General features: G+C 41.3%; 1 protein-coding gene across 2 annotated transcripts in view; it reads right to left on the reverse strand.

Annotated features, from left to right (window-relative positions):
* LOC124008405 (sodium/potassium/calcium exchanger 2-like) overlaps positions 1-16,489 on the reverse strand; it is a 162,060-nt gene that overhangs the window by 46,276 nt on the left and 99,295 nt on the right. The window contains exons 5-6 of one of the 2 annotated variants that reach the window (XM_046319665.1): positions 15,644-15,658; positions 3,768-3,818 (exon numbers count right to left, since the gene is read on the reverse strand). In XM_046319665.1, the coding sequence (XP_046175621.1) occupies positions 3,768-3,818; positions 15,644-15,658 (66 nt within the window). The remainder of the gene's footprint in view (positions 1-3,767; positions 3,819-15,643; positions 15,659-16,489) is intronic. The other variant, XM_046319666.1, reaches the window with a different exon arrangement.

Raw genomic sequence — 16,489 nt, forward strand, 5'->3', positions numbered from 1 at the left:
CAATAATGTCCATTTCAGATTATATATTATTTTACTAATCTCTCGTGGACAGACAACATAACATAAATGGTATTGTACGTCTGTCAGAAGAATGTGGGATGCAATGACTAACGAGCAACAGTTGTTGTGGTATACTGACTTTTCATGATTTAGCAAGTGTGAGCATCTTTCGAGGCGGGAGGAGACATTTGACCCATAGACTTGACTGACACATGAAGAGTGGGGTTTGGGGGGGGGCTGGAGCTACCACCATGCTTCTACTCCTCGTTCTAGAATATTTTCTCATACATCTCCCCCAGAACTTATTTCCGTAGCTAGCGCAAGATTTTCTTTCTGGTTTACAGAGATAATAAAAAAGAAAAGAAGTGGTCTAAGGCACTGCAGTACTAGCTTTGCCACCAGAGACTCTGGGTTCGAGCCCAGGCTCTGCCGCAGCCGGCCGCGACCTGGAGGCTCATGGGGTGACGCATAATTGGTCCAGCGTCGTCCGGGTTACGGAGGGTTTGGCCGGCAGGGATATCCTTGTCTCATCGCACTAGCGACTCCTGTGGCGGGCCAGGTGCAGTGCATGCTGACCAGGTCGCTAGGTGTACGGTGTTTCCTCTGACACATTGGTGCGGCTGGCTTCCGGGTTGGATGTGCGTTGTGTCAAGAAGCAGTGCGGCTTGGTTGGGTTGTGTTTCAGAGGATGCATGACTCTCGACCTTCGCCTCTCGAGTCCATACGGGAGTTGCAGTGATGAGACAAGACAGTAACTACTACCAATTGGATACCACGAAATTAGGGAGAAAAAGGGGTAAAATAAGAAAGAAAAATAAAAAAGGGAAAAAAATAAAAAATAAAATAACTAGTGCCATTTTTGCACCGGGCAAATGTCTAGTAAATTTGGCTTGAGGTCCATATATGATCATTATGAACCTCTTCTCAGCATATTCACATTTGATGTACCAAAATATATTTACAAAAAAGACCACAATGGCAATAACAATAGATTATACATTTAACATAGAGGTCAAAATAAGAAGAAAATAGATCAGATCATTTCAGAAAATCTATAATGAACAAAAATATAAAAATAACATGCACAATTTCAAAGATTTTACTGAGTTACAGTTCATATAAAGAAATCAGTAATTTGAAATTAATTAATTAGGCCCTAATTTATGGATTTCACATGACCGGGCAGGGGTGCAGCCATGGGTGGACCTGGACGGGCACAGGCCCACCCTCTGGGCAACCAGGCCCAGCCAATCAGAATGAGTTTTTCCCCACAAAAGGGCTTTATAACTGACATAAATACTCCTTAGCAGTGACAAGAGGTTCATAATGATCATATAGCCAAATTTACTAAACTTTTGCCTGGTGCAAAGTTGGCACTAATTATTTCATTTTTAGTTTTAAAAAATATATATAATTATTAAAACATTAGGAACACTTTTCCATGACATAGACTTACCACCTGAATCAAAGTGAAAGCTATGATCCCTTATTGATGTCACCTGTTAAATCCACTTCAATCAGTGTAGATGAAGGGGAGGAGACAGTTAAAGAAGGATTTTTAAGCCTTGAGACAATTGAGGCATGGATTGTGTACGTGTGCCATTCAGAGGGTGAATGGTCACGACAACATATTTAAGTGCCTTTGAACGGGTTATGGTAGCAGGTGCCAGACTTTTCGGTTCGACTATGTCAAGAACTGCAATGCTGCTGGGGTTTTCACTCAACAGTTTCTCGTGCGTATCAAGAATGGCCCACCACCCAAAGGACATCCAACTTGACACAACTGTGGGAAGCAATGGAGTCAACTTGGGCCAGCATCCCTGTGGAATGCTTGACACCTTGTAGTCCATGCCCCGACGAATTGAGGCTGTTCTGCAGGCAAAATTAGGAAGGTGTTGCTAATGTTTTGTACACTCAGTGTAAAGGCTTACAAGTCAAGGGTCTGAAATACATCACGTCTTACTGAAGTTGTTGTGTATGCAGATATGGGCACGCTGCATACATGTGCGCTTGTTTACGGCATGCTGCATCCATGAGCGTGCAAGTCTGTGCACATATGTTGTGCATACTTTCAATCAGGCAAGTGCACGTCAATCAATATGAAAGCTTAATGAGTTTTTGGCTGAATAAAGTAAGGTTGGCTACTTCATTAGGGCTGCTGTGGTGAGTCATCGACATGTAGTCCACCCAACCATGTCACCATCTGTGACCTTCCAGCAAAATCATTAACTCCCCAACACCAAACCAGCGCAACAGAGTCCCCCCCCCCTCGCTTTCTCTATCCGCTGTCTGTAGCAATCAACGCCCTTGCACACACTTGTTAATACATTCTGACACACTGATATGGATCACTGACTCTCCGCGTCTACAGCCTTTAGCCCGACTCACCTTGGGAGATCGGCACTGAGGTCGCCTGCATGCTGTGTGTGATCAGAGCTTCCAGCAAATTCTTCAGACATGGATGGATGGGCATAATGCTGTATCTGAAGCAGGAGTACAGTATTTGTCCTTAATGTGGAGAGTGCCCTTCATCTTCTGGGTAAAGGTATAATGGTACAGTTCAACCCGCAAGGTCTCGATCAATCTATTTTTAAGCCGGTCTAGCACTGACACATTTTTTAAATATGCAATGTATTCACAGTGATTTCCATATGCCATACATTGTTTACTAAATCACTGTCTCTTCAAAAATATTTCTTTGTATTTCCAAGTCTTTACACAGCATGAGCCTTTTTTTGTCATTGGGACTGGTGTAAGTCACACAATACAAAATATCCATCTTCAAAGTTAATTACCAAATTTAATCAAAGACAACCCTTTCCCAAATATCATTATTACATTATCTCTCTGTTGCTACTCTGTTTTCTGATACTGTTACGCAATTCCTGGGTGGATGAGTCACTCCACATTACCAAAATTGGTGACGTAAATCTTACGTGCATACGCAGTTCTGCTCTCACTGTCGATTGTGGGGCTTCCGAGAGTGTGACGCATGGCCGATCTGTTTCTCCAAGATGAGAGGGACAGGACTTATGCGATGCTCAATGTTTTTTGTGTATGTTTGTGCATGCGTGTGTGTCTATGTGTGTCTGTTTGCATGGAAAAGAGTCAGATACCGATATAAATCTTGCATTTCTATTGTCAATGACCTGGGTCAGAGAGTAATCACAAACCAGGACAGTGCATATCCACTCACTAGCAGATCAGTGTTGGGAAAATAACTTAGCATGGTCCCTCTGCCTGCTAAATTATAGTCAAATTTAGACCCATCGGGAAAAACCCTGAGCAGATCTAAAAAGAGTAAGTGAAAAATCTCTCCCAAACATTTTGAGAACTGCATGGTTGACATTGCACATATTAACTTCAGCTTCACAAATTAAAAATAGAATTTCCAGAGTAAAATAAATAAAAGATCTGAGGATCCCAAGTATAGTTCCTTCATTCCTGTATGGTGTGTTCCAAGGTGACATTTAGTATAAATCAACATTAATAATAACAAATACAATCAATCAAGAAACACTAAAACATACAACAAATGTAAAATACCTCTGAGCACAAATTACAAATATGTAAATGGAAAAAATAGAAAGTTACAAAGGGCATGGCAAACAATATCTGCACATGAAATCTCGTAGAGAGGTGATCAAACCAAGAAAAACATACATTACGAGCACAAAATAATGAAGCATGAGGCAAAGTGACCAAAATGTAGAGAAAAATAAAATAAATGAGAAAAGTGAGTCAAATAATCTATTGAAAAGGCTTACCTTCCTCGGTCATTGTGTGATAATATTTTAGTTTTCCATAAGTTCCAAGTTCTACAACGTTACAGCAAAAGACAAGGGTAAGGCAACAAAGACATAGAAAAGCAAAGGAGCATGAAGAACAAGATATTTTGAAGGTTTAGCATCACACACACAGCATAGAGAAGGATAGCAAATTCTCTCTCAGACCAAGACATCACTGCATAAATGCAAAACAAAGGAGCAAGGAATTCATGACAACAACAACATAAATTATGCCTACTTTGAATGAATAACAATTTCCCATCCAAGATACAGTTGAAGTCGGAAGTTTACATAAACTTAGGTTGTAGTCATTAAAACTCGTTTTTTAACCACTCCACAAATGTCTTGTTAACAAACTAGTTTTGGCAAGTCGGCGAGGACATCTACTTTGCATGACACAAGTCATTTTTTCAACAATTGTTTACAGATAGTTTATTTCAATTATAATTTACTGTATCACAATTCCAATGGGTCAGAAGTTGACATACACTAAGTTGAATGTGCCTTTAAACAGCTTGGAAAATTCCAGAAAATTATGGCATGGCTTTAGAAGCTTCTGATTGGCTAATTGACATCAATTGAGTCAATTGGAGGTGTACCTGTGGATGGATTTCAAGGCCAACCTTCAAACTCAGTGCCTTTTTGTTTGACATCATGGTTAAATCAAAAGACCTCAGAAAACAAATGGTAAAAAAATGGACCTCCACAAGTTCCACAAGCCTTGTTCATCCTTGGGAGCAATTTCCAAATGCCTGAAGGTACCACATTCATCTGTAAAAATAATACAACGCAAGTATAATCCCCATGAAATCCACGCAGCCGTCCTACTGCTCAGGAAGGAGACACGTTGTCTCCTAGAGATGAACGTACTTTGGTGCGAAAAGTGCAAATCAATCCCAGAACAACAGCAAAGGACCTTGTGAAGATGCTGGAGGAAAGCAGTACAAAAGTATCTATATCCACAGTAAAACGAGTCCTATATTGACATAACCTGAAAGGCCGCTCAGCAAGGAAGAAGCAACCGCTCAAAAACTGCCATAAAAAAAGCTAGACTACGGTTTGCAACTGCACATGGGGACAAGGATGGTACTTTTTGGAGAAATGTCCTCTGGTCTGATGAAACAAAAATAGAACTGTTTGGCCATAATAACCATCGTTATGTTTGGAGGAATTAAGGGAGGCGCTTTCAAGCCGAAGAACACCATCCCAACTGTGAAGCAGGGGTGTGGCAGCATCATGTTGTGGGGGTGCTTGGCTGCAGGAGGGACTGCACTTCACAAAATAGATGGCATCACGAGGGAGGACAATTATGTGGATATAATGAAGCAATATCTCAAGACATCAGTCAGGAAGTTAAAGCTTGGTCGTAAATGGGTCTTCCAAAGTTGTGGCAAATGGCCTAAGGACAACAAAGTCAAGGTATTGGAGTGGCCATCACAAAGCCCTGACCTCAATCCAGAAATGAAAAAGTGTGTGTGAGCAAGGAGGACTGAGCCAAAATTCACACCAACTTATTGTGGGAAGCTTGTGGAAGGCTACCTGAAACGTTAGACCCAAGTTAAACCATTTAAAGGCAATGCTACCAAATACTAATTGAGTGTATGTAAACTTCTGACTCACTGGGAATGTGATAAAATAAATAAAAGCTGAAATAAATCCTTCTCTCTACTATTATTCTGACATTTCACATTCTTAAAATAAAGTGGTGATCCTAACTGAACTAAGACAATTTTTACTAGGATTAAATGTCAGGAATTGTGAAAAACTATGTTTAAATGTATTTGGCTAAGGTGTATGTAAACTTCCGACTTCAACTGTACATATTCAGTAGCTACATGTTCAATCTAACAGAATTGAGGGGATATACATTTTTCATTTGATGGTTTCAGGGATCTCAATATACACTGAGTGTACAAAACATTAAGGACACCTTCCTAATATTGAGCAGCCCCCTCCCCCGTTTTGCCCTCAGAACAGCCTCAATTCACTCCAATGCTTCCCACAGTTGTGTCAAGTTGGCTAGATGTCCTTTGGGTGTGGGATCATTCTTGATACACACAGGAAACTGTTTAGCGTGAAAACCCCAGCAGTGTTGCAGGTCTTGACCACAAACCGGTGCGCCTGGCACCTACTACCATATCCTGTTCAATGACACTTAAATCTTTTGTCTTGCCCATTCACCATCTGAATGGCACACATACACAATCCATGTCTCAATTACCTCAAGGATAAAACATCATTTTTTTAACCTGTCTCCTTCCCTTCATCTACACTGATTGAAATTGATTTATTAACAGGTGACATCAAGGTATCATAGCTTTAACCTGGATTCACCTGGTCAGTCTATGTGATGGAAAGAGCTTTTATCATTAATGTTTTGTACACTCAGTGTACATAGAGGCTCTTACAATGGTATAGCTAATAACTCAGACACACCAGTAGGCTTATTAGATGTTTGTGTTCACACAACAAAGACCTCAAAATCGTCAGCCGATTTAAATACTCCAAACCAGAAGGTGACAGTAGTGTTGTTTGGCAATGAATGTCCCTGTGTGTTGCTTTATGGTCTAGTCAATGTTAGCTAGCTAGCTGCGCTAATATTGCTATTGTTGTAGAAAGCCCTTGTTGATTCTAGTCATATGACCACAGCTACACTGAACCAAAATATAAATACAACATGCAACAATTTCAAAGATTTTACTGAGTTACAGATCATATAAGGAAATCAGTCAATTTAATGAATAAATTATGGCCTAATCTATAGATTTTACATGACTGGGAATACAGATATGCGTCTGATGGTCGCAGATACCAGGAGTACATATTTTTCCATGACAAGCTTTGCTTGATTTACAATCCGATACGCCAGTCCTTACCCGCCCTGCTGATAAGGGAGGTCAGTTGTACTCATGAATAGGACAGTTTATGTAAATGACTGTCATAGACAACTGATTGACAAGACCTTTTACAAGAGACTCAGAAGTGATCCCACTTCCCAATTTCAGAACACTATCTATTATTCACTGTCCTAGATGGGTATTTAAATTCTGGTCAAATCACCAAAAAACAACACAATTTTTGACTACTCAACACCCTAAAATTTCCACTTTCGAAACTTTGCCGAAATTACACAAGAATGTTACAAAACCTCCAGGGCGCCCTATTGTTGCGGGCATTGATGCAGTAACGTACCCTTTATCGGCTTTTGTTGCCTTTTTTATTAGACCACTCCCAGAACCACTCGCAGAACTCGCAGAATGAAATAGTACGAACACCAAAAACTACTTCATGTTTTTTAATTATTTCTTCATTCAGACAAAGGGTACTGCTATGGGGTCCCCTTTTGCTCCAAACTATGCTAATTTGTATGTGGGTTACATGGAGAAACAGTCCATTTTCAATCCTCTCAAAAAATAATCTTGCCTAACATTATTATTTGGAAACGGTAAATGTATGATATTTTTGTTCTGTGTAGGGGTGATGCAAAACAGCTCCAGGCGTTGCATGCATAAGACTTAACTCTTGTTCTGAGCACCTAAGATTTATGCAATCTCACATACGTCAAATCAGTTTCCTTGATCTTCTGATTTTGTGTGAGGATAATGTTCTATACACTGATCTTTACAGGAAACCTACTGATCGTAACAGTTTGTTGAGGGCGGATAAGTTGTCACTCGCTTCCCTTGAAAAACAGTTTGCCCTACAGCCAAATCTGTCAAATCTAAATAATTTGCAGAAATCAATCAGAATTAGACAGAAATATGGCTGAGAAGCAAAGAAAATTCAAGGAGAGGTCAGATTAATGGTCAGATTAATACTGCCATTGAGAAAATGTTAAACTAATCGAGACATGATCTCTTTCAAGGACAGTCTCGCAAAAAGAAGCATTCTTGCATTCTAACTACCCACCATTCAAAGTGCTCTGAACAAATTAAGGGTATCGTTCACAAACATTGGCACATTCTAAGATCCGATGACAGTGCCGGTAATGTGTTTTCGGACCCTCTCTTGGTCGTATTCTAGCGGGGCAGAAATCTCAGAGATCAATTGGTAAATACTGATTTACCACTCCAAAATATCCCTGCACAATGTCTATTTGAGCCTTTATCGGCTGCACTCAATGCAATGGCACTTACAAATGTAGATCCTTCAAACACTCCCAAACAGGGAAACAGATCCCAATCAAAGGTGTTATCACATGCTCCACTAAGGCAGTTATTTATCTTATAACTTGTCCTTGTGTTAAAAGTGATGTGGGTAAAACAAATCACAATTTAAAAAGTACAAATCTCGGAGCATCGTGGCCCACTTTTTGGAATCAAGTTTAAACAAGACGCTGCCTGGATCTTTAATTTAAAGACCCTTGCTCCCTTCGGGCTCAACGTAGACTTTGATCTGAAGCCATTCTTGTGATTATTTTGTTTTTGCTATTCATTGTAAATGTTTGTAAGCCTATGTAGCCACATTGTGTCGATGATCGTATGCTATCCATTCATGTTTTTGTATGTTCTGTTTATATCTGAGAATTAACCGATGATATCAGGCTACACCTGGCCATGATTACAGACACCTGTGTGTGTCATTTGACACCATATAACTAGTGACCCGCGGTGTTTGTCATTATACCCTGATGAAGACAGCGTGTCTGTTGAAACATTGGTTATTAGGTTATTACATTATTGCATCTGAACTCCTTGAGTGTGTGGCTCTCCTTTTCTTTTTTGTATATTAAAAACAGAAAAATCACATTTTTGACTGCACTGTGCCGTTAATGAAATCCCACTTATGTTTGTTTCCAACGGGACATAAGAACTTGTTGTTATTTTTGTCCTTGTGGCATGACCTCTTTACTGTATTTAATTTTTTTTCATAATGAAAATGCAGTGTCCTGGAGCAAAAGGCTTTTAACATGGATTCTTTCAACAGAAATTGTTAGATGAACGATAGGGTCTTGACTAAATTATGTAAGCCCCCCCAACTCGGAGCATCATAGCACCATTAGGTGCAAAACCTCGACTATGATGCTCCGAGTTGGGGGAGGCTTACATAATTTAGTCAAGGCCCAATCATTCATCTAAAAATTCCTGTGTGGGGTAGTAAAGGCATCTGAGCACTGAGTGGTTGTAGCAGCAAACCTCTTAGGTTTCCTAAAAAAGGAGGCATATTGGAAAAAAGGAGGCATATAAAAACACCTGCACAGGATCTGTACATCCGAACATCACACCTGCGGGACAGGTACAGGATGGCAACAACAATTGCCCGAGTTACACCAGGAACGCACAATCCTTCCATCAGTGCTCAGACTGTCCGCAATAGGCTGAGAGAGGCTGGACTGAGGGCTTGTAGCCCTGTAGTAAGGCAGGTCATCACCAGCTCTTCTCTGACGAGTTTAGGTTTTGTCTCACCAGGGTTGATGATCGGATTTGCGTTTATTATCAAAGGAATGAACGTTACACCGAGGCCTGTACTCGGGATCGATTTGGAGGTGGAGGGTCCGTCATGGTCTGGGGCCGTGTGTCAAAAAATCATCAGGCTGACCTTGTTGTTATTGCAGGCAATCTCAACACTGTGCGTTACAGGGAAGACATCCTCCTCCCTCATGTGGTACCTTTCCTGCATGCTCATCCTGACATGACCCTCCAGCATGACAATGGCACCAGCCATACTGCTCGTTCTGTGTGTGATTTCCTGCAAGACAGGAATGTCAGTGTTCTGCCATTGCCAGCAAAGAGCCCGGATCTCAATCCCATTGAGCACGTCTGGGACCTGTTGGATTGGAAGGTGAGGGCTAGGGCCATTCCCCCCAGAAATGTCTGGGAACTTGCATGTACCTTGGTGGAGATGCACTGCAGTACTTAATGCAGCTGGTGGCCAAACCTGGTGGCTATCTCTTCACGGCGGAGGCTCCGGTGCAGGACGTAGACCCCCTCCTCCTGCAGATCCCTAGCGCATGGATCTTCACTGGAGAAGCCGGGCCGCAGATCATCGCCAGAGGAACCAGACCACCGATCATCGCCGGACTGGGGACCTTCGCTGCAGGCTCCGGACCGAGGACTGTCGCTGGAAGCACCAGACTGGGGACCGTCGCTGCAGGCTCCGGACTGGGGACCGTCGCTGCAGGCTCCGGACTGGGGACCGTCGCTGCATGCTCCGGACTGGGGACCGTCGCTGCAGGCTCCGGACTGGGGATCAACGCTGGACTCTTCGTGCCGTGGATCATCTCTGGAGGCTTCGTGCCATGGATCATCACTGGAGGCTCCGGACTGGGAACCGTCACTGGAGGCTTCGTGCCATGGATCATCACTGGAGGCTTTGTGCCATGGATCATCTCTGGAGGCTTTGTGCCATGGAACATCACTGGAGGCTTCATGCCATGGATCATCACTGGAGGCTTCGTGCCATGGATCATCACTGGAGGCTTCGTGCCATGGATCATCACTGGAGGCTTCGGGCCATGGATCATCACTGGAGGCTTCGTGCCATGGATAATCACTGGAGGATTCGTGCCGTGGATCATCACTGGAGGCTTCGTGCCATGGATCATCGCTGGATGGAGTGATGACGTGGAGCCGGAACAGGTCTGTGGAGCCGGACCAGGTCTCACCGGACTGAGGAGACGTACTGGCAGCCTAGTGAGTGGAGCTGCCACGGATCATCACTGGAGGCTTCGTGCTGTGGATCATCACTAAAGGCTTCGTGCCGTGGATCATCACTGGAGGGTTCGTGCCATGGATCATCAAAACATAGAAATAAAGAAACTAGAATGCCCACCCTAGTCGCACCCTGGCCTAACCAAAATAGAGAATAAAAGCCTCTCTATGGCCAGGGCGTGACAAGAACAAAGAATCATATAGTGATCTATTATATCCCCTTACTGTTTTTTTTATAAGTGTTGATTGTTTGTAAATATCTATTAATTTTTTTTTTTTTAACCGTTGTTTAACTAGGCAAGTCAGTTAAGAAAAAAATATTATTTACAATGATATGAACAGTGGATTAACTGCCTTGTTCAGGGGCAGAACGACAGATTTTTACCGTGTCAGCTCAGGGATTCGTACTAGCAACCTTTACATATGGCATATCTAATCTAGCAGATAAGCCACTCTTTGTTGAAAAATGTATAATTTTTTATTGCATGAGCAATATTTACTGTAAACCACACATCATTAGACTGTGTTACAAGAGGTACTTTTGGTGAGCGTGTGTGTTGGCGGGTGAACCATTCATGGTAATTGTCTGTTCAGCAATGGTCAATGCCATATAGAAATGGTAATTACAGAAAAGATAACAGCAACAACATGTCCACATCACAATGCAGAAATTATCTAGTCTCCCTTTATTATATATGGGGTATTCAAAATATCCAATGAGGAGTCTGTAATAATTATAAATAGATTTCCTAAAGAAAATGTGTGTGCTTGCTAGCTTTTCGTAAAGTATTAATGGTTGTGAAATAAATTATAGTAGTGGAAGTGACTGCAGTTGTAATGGAGTGACTAGTTATAGCTGAAAAAGTAGGTTGAAAATGGCACCGACAGAGAGGGCTGCCGTGCTTCTAGCTCTTAGGAAACTTTGCAGTATTTTGTTGTTTTATGTATTATTTCATACATTTTGAGCGCAGAAAATGTTTTGTGTTATTACATACAGACGGAAAACCCTATTGGATATCAGTGTGGCGGTAACTCACCAGCACTACCAGCACTACGACCAGGAATACAATTTTCTCAAATCGGATTCCTTGTTTGCACCCCCCAGGGCAATTGATCTGATTCCAGAGGCCGACCCAAAACACCGCCGGCAGAGGAGAAGTACTTTTGAGTATGTTACTTGCTAATGTTCAGTCTCTGGATAATAAAGTTAACGTGCTCAGGGCGAGGATTTCTTTCCAGAGAGTCATCAGAGATTATAACATACTCTTTTCCGCCGAAGCATGGCACTCTCAACCGTCAGGCCAGTTGGGTTCTCAGTTAATCACGCAGACAGGAATAAATATATCTCTGGGAAGAAGAAGGGTGGGGGTGTATGTTTAATGATTAACGACTCATCGTGTGATTGTGATAACATATAGGAACTCAAGTCCTTTTGTTCACCTGATCTAGAATACCTCACAATCAAATGCCGACCATATTATCTCCCAAGAGAATTCTCTTCAGTTATAGTCACAGCTGTGTATACCCCCCTCAAGCCGATACCACGACAGCCCTCAAAGAACTTCACTGGACTTTATGAAAACTGGAAACCACATATCCTGAGGCCGCATTTATTTCAGCTGGTAGATTTTTAACAAAGCATATTTGAGAAAAAGGGTGCCAAGTTCTATCAAGAAAAAGGGTGCCAAAGTTCTATCAAGACATGACTGTCGTACTCACGCTGCTAAATCACTCAACCTCTGCTACTCCAACAACCAGGATGCCTACAAGGCCTTCCCCCTCCCTCCTTTCAGCAAATCTGACAATTCCTCCATTTTGCTCTTTACTTCCAAAAGGCAGAAACTCAAACAGGATGTACCCGTGCTAAGGACTATTCAACGCTGGTCTGACCAATCAGAATTCACGCTTCAAGATAGATTTGATCACGCGGACTGGGATATGTTCCGTGTAGCCTGCGATAATAACATTGAAGAATATACTGATACGATGAATGAGTTTAACAGGAAGTGTACAGGAGATGTTGCACCCACTGTGACTGTTAAAACCTATCCTAACCAGAAACTGTGGATAGATGGCAGCATTCGCACAAAACTGAAAGTGCGAACCACTGCATTTAACCATGGCAAGGTGACTGGGAATATGGCAGAATACAAACAGTGTAGTTATGCCCTCCGCAAGGCAATCAAACAGGCAAAACGTTAGTAATAGAGACCAAGTGGAGTCGCAATTCAAAGGCTTAGACAAAAGATGTATATTTATTTATTTTACCTTTATTTAACTAGGAAAGTCAGTTAAGAACAAATTCTTATTTACAATGACAGCCTAGTAACTGCCTTGTTCAGGAGCAGAACAACAGATTTTTACCTTGTCAGCTCTGGGATTTGATCTAGCCCAATGGTCTAACCACTAGACTACCTGCCACCCCGAGCTGTGGCAGGGTCTACAGACAATCACGGACTACAAAAGGAAAACCAGCTATGTCGCAGACACCCACGACTTGCTTCCTGACAACCTAAACACTTTCTTTGAGGATAATACAGTGCCACCAACGGGGCCCGCTACCAAGGACTGTGGGCACTCCTTCTCCGTGGCCAATGTGAGTAAGACATTTAAGCATGTTAACCCTCGCAAGGATGCAGGTCCAGACGGCCTGGAAAATAACCAATACTATCATAAATCTGAATGCAAGCCATCTAAGTTGGAGCAGTGGCAAATCCAAATAATTCCCATTCAAACCCATGGGGCTTCTATGAACATTTATAATTCAAAAAGTAGACATAGTATCAAAAAACCTTTGACAAGGAATCAAAGTTGGGTCAGTCTGAACATCGCAACATTGGTTTGGTGTTTATAGGTTAAATGGTGTAATATTCCCCATGTAAGTCTATGACCCTTTTTTGTCATTGAAATACGTTGAGAATGTATTAAATATTGTTGTAGTACAAAAAGTATAAATGTAATACAAAAATATTTCCTCAAGCAATCCAAGTTGGGGCCATCAGCACATTTAAAAGTTGGTTTCATGTTTACAAATCATAATAACTTCAATCATTTAAGCGCTTGAGTGGGCAGAATAAATAAGTAAGCACATTCATTGTACATTGAATGTATAATGCGCATTTCATTGAAAAACTATCTCAAAGTGCTACAGTGAGCACTACAGTGAGCACATCGCCCTGTAACATTATGATGCCTATTCATCAATGAATGCGGGGCTTGTACCGCATACCTAGTCAAACGTCCGCTTGGCTTTTGTCCATCCAAGACAAAACACCAAATTGTATTGTATTAGGTAATTTATTTTGTCTACTATCATCTCTGAATTTGCGACCAACACAAGTTGTTGATTTCTAAAGAGATGCTAAACCTAGCTGCTTCCGGATCCTATCACATCATGCAGTACTCTCTTAGAAAAAAGTGCTCCAAAAGGGTTCTTTGGCTGTCCCCATAGGATAACCATTTTTGGTTCCAGATAGAACCCTTATGGGTTCCAGGTAGAACTCTTTTCTGGGGAAAAGGCTCTACACGGAGCTCCTGAGTTGTGCAGTGGTCTAAGACACTGCATCTCAGTGCTAGAGCCATCACTACAGACACGCTGGTTTGAATCAAGGCTGTACCACAACCGGCCGTGATTGGGAGTCCCATAGGGCGGCACACAATTGGCCCAGCGTTCTCCAGGTTTGGCCAGTGTAGGCAGTCATTTAAATAAAATGTTGTTCTAAACTGACTTGCCTAGTTAAATTTTAAAAAACATGGAAGCAAAAAGGGTTCTCCTATGGGGCGAGCCCGAATAAGCCTTTAAGCGTCTTTGTTCTTCATCATATGCTCTGCCAGAGCGTGCTCTGGGATGAGCTACCAACCCTGTCGTTCACATTTTGTTGACATGACAACATGACTTCGTGCCACTATTTTATATTTTTATGTTTTCCCAGTGTATACCACGTTCAGGACTGAGTTAAAATTATTCAACTAGCTATCTAAATTGCGAACTAGATCGAGATGGAGCACACATTTAGTTTTATTTATCCCAAAAGTTCTATTCCCCCAGTCACAGATCTGTGTAAACCTCTGACAATGAAGCTGATCTCAGCTATGAATATTCAACAGAACTCCACAGATGACTAGACTATGGTCGGATCGTCGGTCTGGTTAAGAACTTAGATGTACTGTAAGGCTGTGCTGGTTACTATGACATTATTTTGCTATTCAAAGAGCGCTCAGGCACAAAACCAAAATGTTCAATGTAGCCAACCCCTCCCTGTTTTCTGCAGTTCAATATTTGATGCAGCTCCTAAGTGATATTGTTTTTAGCGCCACACTGATGGAAAAAGAGATAGAGTGTGCTGACAGTTGTGGTGTGTAATAATAGCACAGGGCGTAGTCAGACTTGAATTGTCTCTTCCAAAAAGGACCTTCAATAAAACAGGAGGAACACAATAAATTTAGGAACCAATTCCAAAACAGAAATGATACAACTCTATAATGACCAAATTACCCATTTGTGCAAGTTAAACATCCATGGTTACATTACAAGTGCCATCAGTTTAAAGTTTTGCATTTACAGTTTAGAAAATATACCACTTACAGTACAGTACAAAATGTAGCAATGTGATTGAAACATAAATGTAATGAAAAACTGTGCCTGACACTGCAAGGATTTCTAAACACATTTCCCAAATGTTTGTGTCATTTTTGTCTTGACTTCTAAGTCAAAAGGAATGTCTATAAGTACAAAGACACTCAAAGTGTAAGGTTAGGTGTGGTTTGTTACACGCTATGACTAGCTAGCTGACCATAATACTAACACCTTTTTTTGAACATGCCAAGCTGCCAAAAGACAGTATTGTTAGTGTCAGAGACTAAAATACAATTACATGCTGTTTGTGTCATCCTGAAAATATGTAGATTTATTAAGGAATCAAAGTGGCAAGAATCTTCTCCTCAACTGGGCAAACACACCACAGACACAGTGAGCAATGGTCAGCCACGGACTGTTTTTGGTATTTCTATAGTCCTTTGTCCTCTACTTTTTTGGACGTGTGTCAAAGGACAAATCATGTACCTAGCTCTCTCAGTGTTTGGCCCCAATGTATCTCCCGGTCCCATGCATGCAAGATGGTCAGTATAGCATGTATTGTTACAATGGTTAGCTTACAAGGGGTAAAAAAGAGATAGAAAAGTAGAGTAGTTAGAAAAGTAACTCACCAGAATCAGCAAATTCTGAGGGGACAGAGGAAGAAAGAGAAATACAGAAAGAGAGAAAAGATAAACCAGATGATGTATAAGTTGATAAGACATGATAAAACATTGGACCTTAATCTTATGAAAGGTTTGCATTATGCTTAGGCCATTAACACCAATGAGAGTTGGCTCTGAATTATCTGAATGAGCTGGATAAATTATGGTTAAGTAGATCAAAAAATTAAATAAGCACATTTAGCCATTGGAATATTGCTACACTCTTAGAAAAAAGGGTTCCAAACTGGTTCTTTGGTTGTCGAAAAAGTTCTACATGGAACCCAATAGGGTTCTACCTGGAACCAAAAATAGTTATTCAACGGGTTCTCCAATGGGGGACAGCCGAAGAACCCTTTTAGGTTCTAGATAGCACCTTTTTTGACAGACATGTACTGGACTTTATAGACATTATTTTTTGCAAAATGGGCTTTGTTGTTCCTGAGCTTTACAGTAATGTTATATTCAGCTTTAACCTCTCTGGGGTAGGGGGCAGTTTTTTGACATCCAGATGAAAAGCATGCCCAAAGTAAACGGCCTGTTACTCAGGCCCAGAATCTAGGATATGCATATAATTGGTATAATTGGATATAAAACACTCTAAAGGTTCTAAAACTATTACAATATTGTCTGTGAGTATAACAGAACTGATATGGCAGGCAAAACCCTGAGGACAAACCGTCCAGAATTTGTTTTTTGAGGTCATAGGATTTTCCTATTTTTTTTTCTATGGGACTCCCTTATTATTAGGAACCTGGTTGCAGTTCATATAGCTTCCACTAGATGTCAACAGTCTTTAGAAATTGTTCGATGTTT

This window comes from Oncorhynchus gorbuscha, linkage group LG21, assembly GCF_021184085.1.
Source record: "Oncorhynchus gorbuscha isolate QuinsamMale2020 ecotype Even-year linkage group LG21, OgorEven_v1.0, whole genome shotgun sequence".
Lineage (NCBI taxonomy): Eukaryota > Metazoa > Chordata > Actinopteri > Salmoniformes > Salmonidae > Oncorhynchus > Oncorhynchus gorbuscha.